At 43.8% G+C, this 12,802-nt stretch overlaps 1 protein-coding gene across 1 annotated transcript in view; it reads left to right on the top strand.

Annotated features, from left to right (window-relative positions):
• The window catches only part of CDH5 (cadherin 5), a 68,455-nt gene that overhangs the window by 40,744 nt on the left and 14,909 nt on the right, over positions 1-12,802 (top strand). Inside the window, exons 2-9 of the mRNA XM_066583215.1 lie at positions 941-1,147; positions 3,728-4,016; positions 4,851-4,970; positions 5,533-5,700; positions 8,404-8,591; positions 8,675-8,928; positions 10,773-10,897; positions 12,314-12,444. Coding sequence (XP_066439312.1) covers positions 962-1,147; positions 3,728-4,016; positions 4,851-4,970; positions 5,533-5,700; positions 8,404-8,591; positions 8,675-8,928; positions 10,773-10,897; positions 12,314-12,444 — 1,461 coding nt within the window. The 5' untranslated portion in view covers positions 941-961. The remainder of the gene's footprint in view (positions 1-940; positions 1,148-3,727; positions 4,017-4,850; positions 4,971-5,532; positions 5,701-8,403; positions 8,592-8,674; positions 8,929-10,772; positions 10,898-12,313; positions 12,445-12,802) is intronic.

The following is a 12,802-nucleotide window of genomic DNA, read 5'->3' as shown; positions in this document are numbered from 1 at the left end:
GTCTATGGGGGTGCACAAATGATGATGCATGACGCAGTACTGGCGTGTTTTTATGCACGTGCAATTGCGAATGGCAAAAGAGAAAAAAACGCTGTTACACACGCAAAAAAGACTTGTCCACTGCGCAAATGCACTTACACTCGTCTACAGGAGCCCTGACAGAAAAGAACGGTCATATATTACTAGAGATTTATATCTGTGTTTCTTTAGGTGGCTCTTCTGGGGTCTGTATTAGTTTAGGGGGGTCTGTATTTTTATACACGTAGCAAAATTGGTGAAAAATTCTACATCAAAAACGTCAAAATCTGGAATCTGATGCTTATTATGGTGCGGATCTGCATGAAGGTGCACTACAACACATCCTAAGGGTCTAGTCTAGGGTCTCTACTTATAATTTTTTTTCCATTAGTTTTTCTATTGCCTACAAGACCATAAATGAGGTATGAACTTCCCCTAATAGTGTGTGCTAATCAAAGCTTACCCATTATGTGCTTCAGTTAAGGTGTGCCCTCTTGAGGGCCTAGCATGGGTGCCCCTTTAGTGTCAAACTAGATGCCACCAGTAATACCTGCCACAGATGCCACCAGTAATACTTGCCATAGATGCCACCAGTAATACCTGCCATAGTTAGGTATCCACAGGGTTGCTGTATGCAAGCTAAGAACTTTGGCATAGCCATCATTCTTCCCGGATTGTAGGGGGCAGCATTTTCACAGACATGCTTAATTCAGGCAGTGCCCTAAGGTACTGTAGATATGCCCACCTAATAATTCCAGCCAAGTGCCAACTTTGGTTATTTCTAGTTGAGATTCTTGTACCAACAGTGATATCACAAATGTCTGAATTTTCCCAAATTGAAATAGCTGAATACACTGCATGCCTAGTACTGCAGTTATTGATGTTACTCATCCAATACATAATACTTGTCTCTCCCTTACAGGCCGCTGGAAATCCAGCTAGGATGAAGTTGCTTTTGCTTCATCTGCTGGTAATCATCAACATCTATCATGTCGTCCAGTGTACCAAATACAATGCACAGCAAGATAGTCAACCCATCCAGACCAACCGACGTGTGAAGAGGTCCTGGTTGTGGAATCAGATCACTACGCTTGAAGAACAAACAAATATTCCATATTTGATAGGAACGGTAAGAGAATCTTGGATGTGATGACACAGATAGTAGACCGTCCCTGGACTAAGACTCCAATTCAATAGTCCAATCAGAAATCACCAACATTCAATCATTTCAGACCACCCAGCCATGTGGGTCATAACACATTAGGTAGGGCAGGATGATGGGTTGGCAGAGTAGTTGGCCACCTAGTATACTATGGAGGTCATGGAGGAAGGAAGGGGGCAGTTGTACAATTGGCAGCAGAGGACAACTAAATGAACCCCTTAATAATGTCCCATTTTTGGCGCTATTGACCAACCGATTTTTCAGTTTTTTTTCATTGCCACATTCCTAGTGTCATGACTTTTTAATATTTTAGTCGACAAAGCCGTATGACTTGTTTTTGCCAGACAAGTTGAGGCATATAATGGATTGTATAAGTGTAATTCATGAATTCATGAATGGGTAAATGCTGCCTCTGATTGGCTGAGTGCTGGGACCAATCAGAGGCAGCTCTCAGCTGTCATTCAATAACTAAGAGCTGCCTCTGATTGGTCACAGTGCTCAGCCAATCAGAGGCAGCCCATTCAGCAGGCGGGGATTTTAAATCCCCGCCTGCTGAATACTCCTCACAGCAGTGCAGGAGAAGAGCCGGCTGAATGCGGCTGAGCCCCGACAGCTGAAGAAAGGCGAGTATAGATTTTTTTTTATTTTTATCACCATTTTTTCTTGTTTTTCAGGGAAGGCCTTATATTTAAAGCCCTTCCCTGAAAAACAATTACTGGGTGTCGGCAGCTTTGACAGCTGCGGTAGGGAATTCTTTATTCCTTGCAGGGATGAAGAATTCCTTTGCTGCATCTGTCACAGATGTGACAGGTGCAGCAGGGAATTCTTTATTTCCCGCGGGGATGAAGGGAACATCTGCCTCATGTGGCAGATTTATCTTCATTCCCGCGGGGACACGGCAGCGGCGGTCAGGTAAGTATTTTTTTTTTACACTAAAATTCTTGTTTTAAGGGAAGAGCTTATATGTAAAGCTCTTCCCTGAAAAACAATTTGGGGGTGCCGTCAGACCATTGTCTTCAACGGAGCCGCCGGTAGTAGCCGCGGCTCCATTGAAGGCAATGCACGGACCTGCATTCAGGCGTGTTTTTGCACATACATGTGTGCGCACTTATGTGCACACCTATGTACGCCACCCTAAGGGCTTATTCAGAAGACCGTCTATCGTCCGGGTATTCATGCTGGCCGATATACGGCGTCCCTCTCTGCAGGGGGAGGAGGCTGGAAGAGGCGGGAGCAGTGCACTGAACTCCCGCCCCCTCTCTGCCTCCACTCCACCCCCTCTCCGCCCCTCAGCACTATTTGCAATGAGAGGAGGCGGGGTGGGGGCGGGAGCTCAGTGCACTGCTCCCGACTCTTCCAGCCTCCTCCCTCTGCGGAGCTCTAGTCTTCTTTTTTTTTTTTTTAACGGTGTTCCCCGTACCGTGTAAATAATATGTTACAGTAATTTTGCGGGTCAGTACAATTATGTCAAAACCAAAGTTATATTTTTTTATGCTATGCTAATTTTTTGACACTATTTTTTTTTAAGATGTAATATTTTTTTGTATTGCCGTATTCAAAGAAAGCTAACTTATCTAACTTTTTTTTGTCATTGGTGCTCTGTTTTCTTTGTCCTTTTGTTTTTTTGTGGAGCAAGTTGTACCTTGTAATGGCACCATTTGATAATTGATATGACTTTCTGATCGCTTTCAATTTTTTTTGTGAGGTGAGAAACACAAAAATAGGTATTTTGGCCATGTTTTTATACATTTTTTAATGGGGTTAAATAATGTGCTAGCTTTCTTACATAGTTCATAACAAACTCGGCAATAGTAAATTTGTGATTTATTTTTTCTATTTTTTTTGCTTTTACATATTAATGGCTAAAAGGTGGGGTTTGACTTTCTTGCCTATATTTCTTTTATATTTTTTACCATGTATATAAAAAAAAAATTTGCCCACTAGGGGACTTGAATTTCATGGAGAATGATTGCTCCTATAATACACTACAATACTTCAGTACTGTAGTGTATTACATTGGCCTATGAAAACCTGCCTCTAGCTGGGCATCATAGGCCACCATAGATGGCAAGCCATTTTCAAGCCTCCAGGTGCCATAACAACCCATTGGGTTGTCCGATAGTTTATAGAGGGAGCTCCTCCCTCTTTTAGCCTCTTGCATGCCGTGGTCGCATTGATCGCTTCATGTAAGAGGTTAAATAGCTGGGATCACAGGTTTCTCCAGTCCCATAAGAGCCGTTAGAGCTTTCATCAGACAGCCAGGCCCCTGCTCCTTCTGGTACAGGAGACGTATGCCAGCCTTATTCCAATATGCCAAAAAAAAGTCTTATGCATTGGAATAAGGCCCTTTAGGGACAGCCATAAAAAAACACATACTGGCAGTAACTTAGGGGTTAATAATGATAAAACGAAAAAACCCGCGGGAAGAAGGAAGTAGAATCAAGCATTCTGAGACCCCTGAAAACTCCCCCTCCAATTGCTACTATATGAATTTTGCAACTTTTTGATGTTAATAAGCAACATTGAGTCATCCGTTTTGATTTGTAGCTCCAATCTACTAAGCTAACGGGAACAGCAAAGTACATGCTGGAAGGAGAGTACGCCAACACCCTCTTCCGAGTAAAAGAAAGCACGGGAGACATCTATGGCTATGAGAGACTGGATCGGGAGTTAAAGGCTCAGTATAACCTGACGGCTCTGCTTGTAGATAAGATAACTATGAAAACTTTAGAGCCTCCTGAAATGTTTTCAATTAGACTCATCGACATCAATGACAACGCTCCCGCTTTTACACAAGAGTCGTATAATGCATCCGTCCCGGAGATGTCTGCAACAGGTATGTACTATATTTACTAATACAATAAAGGTATAAACCTAGAGGGGATGATGTTGCAGGTGGTGGTGAGAAGCAGGATTCAGGATACGATGCAACAGATGGAGTAACCAAAGTTTACAATATTGATTGATAAACACAGAAATAGAAATGATCAATAATAGTAGAGCAATAATATAAGAATATCCTATAATATAATATCATATGATTCCAGAAGAGCAAAATCAATAACACTTGATTATTATCAGCACCATTTCATACAACGTACGCAGGGGGAAGCTATAGGGGGTGCAGACGCAGCAGTCAAGCCTTAGAGGGCCCAAAGGCCCCTGTATTATATAGGAAAGCGCCAGTATTATAAATGGCACATGGATGGTTGAGGGGCTATGCTACAGATTATACATTGGGGCTTCCTACATCTTTTAAGATTCTAGCAATGTCCCTGGATGCTAGTGTTGTATTGATGGGCTTCTTAAGAGACCCAGCGATGTAGAGGAAAGTAGTGGGGGGGCTCATGCTGAACTTTTGAAACCGGGCCTCTGAGCGTTTAGCTACGCCTCTGATCGTCCGGTTATAGAATATATGGTACAGCGATACAGTTTCCCCTTAGGGGTTAACACTCCAATTCAGTCTCTTAGAAAATCTGGTTCTCGTATTCATGTATACTGTCGCTTTAAATAACAGTGCACAACCCAAGTTCGAGCACCAAAAACTTGCACAATGTTAGTGTCCACGATATGAGTCCTCTATCCTATAACAGGCCTGCTACACAAATCTGTATAACCAATGCAACATTGTGGCATATACTAAAGTATTTCTATGTACTTCATACCGTAGATGTCTTGGTTACTACAATTACTGCAGTAGATCCAGACGATCCCACGGTTGCCGGGCATGCCAAAGTAACATACAAAATCCTTAAAGGATATGAGCACTTCAAGATCAACGAAAACACTGGTGAGTCAATACTTTATGGGTTTTTCCATCTTATCACTTGATAACCTCTGGGACCCACACCAATCCTGAGAATGAATGGGCCACAGTGCTGGATGGAGCTGTGCAAGGCAAAGAACTCAGAGAGGAACTCAATGCTAAACTAACTGCATTCTCAGAATCGGTGGTGCTTCTAGAGGTTGGGCTCCTACTAGAGATGAGCGAGTATACTCGCTAAGGCACATTACTCAAGCGAGTAGTGCCTTAGCCGAGTATCTCCCCGCTCGTCTCTAAAGATTCGGGGGCCTGCGCGGGGGACAGGTGAGTTGCGGCGGGGAGCGGGAGGAGCGGGGGGGAGAGAGGGAGAGAGAGATCTCCCCTCCGTTCCTCCCCGCTCTCCCCCGTCGCTCCCCGCCGGCCCCCAAATCTTTAGAGACGAGCGGGGAGATACTCGGCTAAGACACTACTTGCTCGAGTAATGTGCCTTAGCGACTATACTCGCTCATCTCTAGCTCCTACCAATCATGTAGTGATTTACCATTGTTTTGTATTATAAATATACATCTTTCTTCTATATTTTCCATAGGTGAAATCTATACACTGAGTTCTTCCTTAGACAGAGAGGAAAAAGCCAGTTTGGAAGTCATTGTGCAAGCCAAGGATTCTCCAGGACTCAGCGGAGGATTTTCCAGCTCAGCTACAGTTATCATCCAGCTGAGAGATATCAATGACAACTTTCCAACTTTTACAAAGAGTAAGTATCACCCCACACTTAACCAAAAAACCTGGGGTGTTATGGAATAATTCGGCTTGGTTGGGGAATCCCACATTGCAGGTTTATCAAGAGAGGGAGCGCACATTGCGGAAAACAAGTAACAGTCTTTATTTCGCAGCTGAATCGCAGTACGGTCACTTTAACTCGGCACACCGTTTTAGAATATTGCAACACAGTTTCATGTACAGTGCTTCGGCAATGCCAGCTTTCTTACTCTGCAACATTGTCTCGGCTTGTCAGCTCTTGCTGAATCAAGTCTCAGTCTCTATATATTCACAGTCTCTAGTTATTCAGCAGGCATTGTGTAGACACCCTCAACAGTTGACAATGGTTAGCACTCACAGTCCCTTAATGGTCGTCTTTCCACTCCATTTCCATAACATTGGTCAACATGCAAGCTTGATTCAGACTAACCAAGTGAAACTCAGCACTGATCTAGAAGCTCCAGAGCTTTCTCACCGTACAATGCTGCACCCAACCTCTTTCATAGCAGGCATTTCAGGGGTCACAATTTCCACCCGCACCCAACTTCCGCTCAGATTGAACGCATCTTTGCATACCGCACCATCACGACAAACATAACAACCACTTGCATGCCACACTCCGCCTTCTGTACCAAAAGACAGGTACCACCCTGTGCGGCAAGAAATGCCCTACCATTCATACATGTGATCCACATATACCACCCAGCAATGTGTCAATTATACAAACCTTCAGTATTAACTCATAAAAACCCAACAGGATCATCGCTAAAATCACAGAAATTCTTAAAATCTTGCCCCTGCTCTATTTCTTGAAATCACATTAGAAAAACATGGGTTTTTTTCAAAAACAGTACCACTATAAGGCCACTGTCACACAGACGGGTTTCCCACTATTATTATCACGGTATAACGCTCCCATTGATTTCAGTGGAGCCTCACAGACATATGATCGAACGCAGCGCTTTCCAGCAACACATTCCCACCATTATTGGCCCCTCAAAGTAACTGCACCTTCTCTGTGCCCATTCAAAGTAATTATGCACTAAAAGTGTATTGAGAAACATCTTTTCGTCTTGGGGTGGATGACAGATCATAGAATGGTAAAGTTGGAAGAGACCTGCAGGGTCATTTGGTCCAACCCACCACTAAATTCAGGGTCACTAAATCATCCCACACAGATGTCTGTCTGTTTGAAACTTCTATTAAAGGAGAACTCACTACCTCCTGTGGCAATCTGTTCCACTCATTGATCACCCTCACTGTCTAATATCTAATCTATGTCTCCTCCCTTTCAGTTTCATCCTGTTGCTCCTAGTTTTTCCTTGTACAAATGAGAATAGGGCTGATCCCTCTGCACTGTGACAGCCCTTCAGATATTTGCAGACAGCTATTAAGTCTCCTCTCAGCACTCTTTTTTTGCAAGCTGAACATTCCCAGATCCTTTAACTGTTCCTCATAGGACATGATTTGCAGACCGCTCACCATCCTGGTAACTCTTCTCTGAACTTGCTCCAGTTGGTTTATGTCTTTTTTAAATCGGGGTGCCCAGAACTGGACACAATGGACAGATGAGGTCTGAGTAAGGCCTCCTTCCCACGAACGGATTTCCGCCGCGTAATTCGCGGCGAAAATCCGCTGCGTTGCCCGCAGCTATTAGGTTCTATTGAACCTAATAGCACAATGCTCACGATGCGTAATTCCACCGCGGAATTACGCACCGCGATTTCTCCCGTCCTCACCCGCAGCATGCTCTATTTTCTGCGGGTGAGGACGGGCTGTACGCACTGACGGCTTCCATTGCAGTCAATGGAAGCCGTCCGTTCACGCTATCTCCCGCTGTAATCAGCGGGAGATAGCGTGAAAAAACGCTTTCCCGCCCACCGCCGCGCGTCATATGACGCCATATGACGCGGCCGGCCGCGTCACGTGACACGGCCGGCCGCGTCACGTGACACGGCCGGCCGTGCACGTGACATGGCCGGTGACGGGCGGTGACGCGGCGGCGGTGGGCGGGGAAGCGATTTCACGCTATCTCCCGCAGGTAAGTATAGGGGCTCTGGGGGGCGCCGTGACGGGCTTCGCAGCGGAATATTACGCGGCGGAGCCCGTCACGCTCGTGGGAAGGAGGCCTAAGGAAGAGTAAAGGGGGATAATTACCTAATGTGATCTAGATTCTATGCTTCTCCTAATACATCCCAGAATTGTGTTTGCCTTTTTTTTGCTGCTGCATCACACTGTTGACTCATGTTCAGTCTGTGATCTATTAGTATATTCAAGTCTTTTTTACATGCGCTGTTGCTTAGCTCAATTCCTCCCATTCTGTATGTGTTTTTTTCCTTTTTCTTGCATGGATGTAGAACCTTGCTTTTCTCTTTGTTAAATACCATTATGTTAGTTGCCGCCCAGCAATATCAGCCATCTCTCATATTGGCACTGAGGGCTCAGTCACAATGGAGCCGGTCATGTGTTCTTTCTTCCGGCAGTGTGTCCGTCTTATCCTGCAGGAACACGGGCGCCGATGAGCCTGTGTGACTGAGCCCTGATTCATTTTTTTGGATATCATTGGAGACGGACTATGTCTTTTTCCATACATTTTTTATATCCCGTGAATAGGGAATAACTTAAAATTCTGATACTACACCTTGTAGAATTTGCAGAACCATGTGCTTTCAATCTAACTCTGCCCCCAAATTCACAGAACAGTACACATTCAACGTTTATGAGAATCTGAGAGTTGGAGAAGTGGTTGGAAAAATGTTGGTAGAAGATATCGATGAACCACAGAACAGAAATGCCAAGTATACTTTTATGAAAGGACGATATGAACAATGGTTTCAGATAAAAAGCAATGCACTGACCAATGAAGGGATAATCATTCTGAAGAAGGTACAGTATGAAAGGCCTGCTCTGCCCATGTCTTTGCCCATCTCTGCCTCCTTCTATGGTTAAACGTGCATCTTTCATTTCAGCCTTTGAACTTTGAGAGTAGCGATAATGTCTTCAAGATGAGCATTGAAGTCACCGACCCCTCCATTGACCTACGAGTAGCTAAGAAGCAAAGGCCAAGTAGCACCACAGAGGTTGTTATAAACGTCTTAGATGTTGATGAGCCCCCTGAATTCAGCAGCCCCTTCTACCTGTTTGAGGCCAAAGAGGATGAGAAACAGAAAAATATTGGTTTTGTATCAGCTACAGACCCCGATTCTCCAAAAAAACCTATACGGTAAGACCAGTTATGTAATGTCAGTTATGTTGGATAGTATGGAATGATGCTGGAATACTTTATTTTAGTCCCCTAAAACAGTTGAATTGAGTTGAACTTCTTGAATATCAGTATTATGTGGACAGGTAGCGGACGCTATTCCATGATCAGATTGGTATCTAAGGGAACTTATCTTCACTCTTAGAAAAACATGGCTTCTTTCTTCCAGAAACAGCACCACACCAACCAACAGTTTAGCCCTATTTACTTTAATGGAGCTGAGCTGCAATACCAAATACAACCCAGGGACAGCTGTGGCGCTGTTTCTGGAAGAAAGCAGCCATGTTTGTTTGGTTGTTTTTTTTTTAAATCATGAGTCTTACTAGAGAAGGCTGGGCCCCATAGTAAAGTTCTTAATGGGAGTACATGAACATTTACTAGCCCTGTGTAAAAGTTCATGCAAGGGCACACTTTCCTGTCAAGTCACACTAAGAAAAAAAAACCTAGGCCACTAAGTGTGCCTTTACTCTTATAGGCTTAGGAATAGCGTAACAAACAGCGTAAGCACTGATATGTCACTCTAGACCCCAAGATAATATCACATACTGTATATACAAAGTATAGATATTATCTTTATTACCTTCATACTGTCACTGAACAAAACCACTATACCAAGACCAATATTACCAATAATACTATATAAGGACCAAATAATACCGTCATACCATGATGACATATCACCACCACATAGTGACTAACACCGCCATACTGTTCCTGAATAAAGATCACTGCAAAGATCATTATTAGAGATGAGCGAGCATAGTCGTACAACACCAGGACGCTAAGAAATCTCCAGCCAATCACGTTGTGGGCGTTGGTTGTTGGTGTGCATCTTGTCTCCACCCATTCTTCTGGTGGAGACAAGTTACAACAATACAGATACACTGTGCAAACCTGTCTTGTTATTTCCAGTATGTGTGTTGTACAGCTGCAGTGCTGGAAGGGTTAAGTGTTTAATAAAATCCAAAGCCTGTATGTAAATGTATCAAGTTATGTCATGTCATGTGGTATGAGAGAGGATATAAATATGAGTGATTGAGAGCGGGAAAGGAGTCCATGGGGGCACCTTTGGCCCTCATGTACTGAAACATGGTGAGAAGGAGAGATTTCCCATTCTGCTGTGAATGGATGCTGAATGGAGTGAGCCCCAAAGAAAGAGAGGAAAAAGGAAGAGTCAGTAAGTCTGTTATGTTGTGTTAGGCCCAGTGCAGAGGTACTGTTTGCTTATCTGCTTTTCCTACGCAGCCGTCTGATGTCTGGATCACTGTGTAGAGGTACACCCTTTATGTCTGTCACACCCATGCGTCTCCAGGGCTGGGTGGAAGTACTATGAGTCAATAATCTACAAATCAATAATCTCTGAAGTTTTACTTAATTGCTTGCAGTGGGAAGTCTTTTATTGAACTGCCTTGTATTGTTACACTCATTATCTCAAGTAAAGTTTATTCCGGCCTCTGACCATTCCCAGAGACCCGTGGTATTGAAGAACTGATTGTGGCTGCATTTTTTAATAGCTGAGGGTCATGCCAGCATATGCAGGGATGGTGGCGTCACGTGTGACAAGTGTTCCCCAGTCATACGGGTTGGTGGACATCCCTATCCTAGGGGTGTCTGGGGTAGACCACGGCACTACCCTGGCCTTTTCAAATATAGGGAGGGTGCACTTTATGACCCTGTATACTAATAACAGCACTTTAGAGAATTACTTACAATGGGCTTGATTACCATCTAGATTACAGGCTGGATTACCACAGTACTACAAGGTAGGGACCACGATAATTCTGTGTCTTGCTCTCTCTTTATAGGTATTCTGCGACAACTAGCAAAGATGACCGTATTATAGTGAAAGAGAACGGAGATATTTACATTAGGTCACTCGACAGAGAGACCAACGCTTGGCACAATTTAACTGTAACAGCTGAAGAGATTGGTAAATATGCATGGATTATATAATATTATGAGTTAAAAATTATCCGCACTCTGGGTGCAGATTTTATTTTTAGCAACTTCCAAAAGAGATAAATACATCATTTTTGAACATAATTTTCCTGCTTTTCAAAACACTTTGTCCATCTGCCAACAAGATTTTGTATTTCTGCATTCAAAATGTTTTAGGTTGGTCTGACACGGACGGGTCTGATTCCGCACGCATCAGCCCATAGCGGCCCCGTCGCGTGAGCCCATAATCCGGCTCCGTCGCAGGCCGACGACCGCACGTACCTTTTAAATATCTGTATTGTGGAAGGCTGCAGCGAGTCAATCCCAGACATGCACAGTACAGATTTTTTTGCCAACACGGTTTTTCCTGCGCCGTCGCTAGGCGATGACGCAGTAACCACGACCTATTCGCAATATCAATTGCGGATGGGCCACCGGTTGGATGGCTCCCATTGACTTCAATGGAAGCCATCCATGCGTAATTCACATGAAAATAGAACATGCTGCCATTTAATTTCCAGACATGTGAATGTTCTATTTTTTTAATTAATGCAAAATACCACCGATCGTCCACACGGTGATGATCGCAGATTCGGCAATTCAAATCCGGTCATGTTAGACTGACCTTAGGTTCAGCTGCGAGCCACGAATGCACCGCTGTCTTACCGTCTTCATCAAACATGAATCTTCATCCTCTTAGGGCTTCTTTCAGGGGACCAAACAGGTGACAGTCCGATGGGACAAGATCAGGACTATAGGGGGATGCTTTAACACCTGAAAACTAGTATAAAACATCAGTTCACGTGTGAGCTGATTGTTGCCATCAGTCGTAGACGGGAGTCCGGCTCCTTCTTTATGGCTGTCACTTGCGCCACCTTCCTTGAACTTCCCTATCCATTCATTCATATACACTTCTTCGCAACAAAACACTTTCACAATACTTTCCACAAAGTCTTCAATAAAGATCCTCACTAGACATACCCTCAGACCACTAAAAATGAATCACTGCACGCTGTTCTTCTTTTATGCCAATCACAAGTGGGGCAGCCATTTTTTCTTGCACTGCAGTCACAAATTAATCGACGTAACACGATCAACAGTGACTGGAGAGACAGCAACCTACAACGGAAAGCGTTGATAAGACAGAGTGGCCAACAAAAGTTTTCATTTAACCAGAGTGCGAATAATATTTACTCACCCTCATATGTAATACCATACATGTATGGGGCAGGTCCATAGTGGCTTTACGTTCATAGAAGGGGGTCCTAAGCATGGGATCTCTCCTCTATGACACCTAAATGCCCTAATAGGACTTATGTAAAGGGTTTGTCCTGGTGACGAAAGAAAATGTAAGTCCTTTTTAGTGGATAGATATTAGATACTTTCTAATAATTATTCTTCGTTGCAGACCCCACTAATCCAACTAAGAAAGCGTCATCAGTAGACGTCTACATAAAGGTACTGGATGTCAACGACAATGCACCAGAGTTTGCCGAACGCTATGCTCCAAGAGTGTGTGAAAACACAGCCAACGACCTTGTAAGTGATTGTGATCTGTCGGTGGAGACGTATCCCAGAGCCGTATTTCCAACCTTCAGAGCTGTTTATTGATACATGCGAGGTCCATTCTAGTTCCAAGGCCTCCTAATATTTTTCTAAAAAACTACTTACCCAGAAAGCTGAAAGTATTGTCACTTCTCAACGTAATCTCCCTCTTGACTTACACATTTTTCACATTGATGCCATGATTGCATGGCTGCTGTGAACGCTTCTGTAAATGCAAGAGCAGCACAACTAGAAAATGTGCAACCTCAGAGAGCGTCCTTCTGAAAAATGGCATTCGTGTCTCATCAATTTGACAATGAAGACACCATTCATACAGTCATCACGTGTCAAG

Source organism: Eleutherodactylus coqui, chromosome 11 (assembly GCF_035609145.1).
Source record: "Eleutherodactylus coqui strain aEleCoq1 chromosome 11, aEleCoq1.hap1, whole genome shotgun sequence".
Taxonomy (NCBI): domain Eukaryota; kingdom Metazoa; phylum Chordata; class Amphibia; order Anura; family Eleutherodactylidae; genus Eleutherodactylus; species Eleutherodactylus coqui.
Note: the sequence above shows the minus strand (reverse complement) of the source record. Positions and strands in the feature narration are given on the sequence as shown.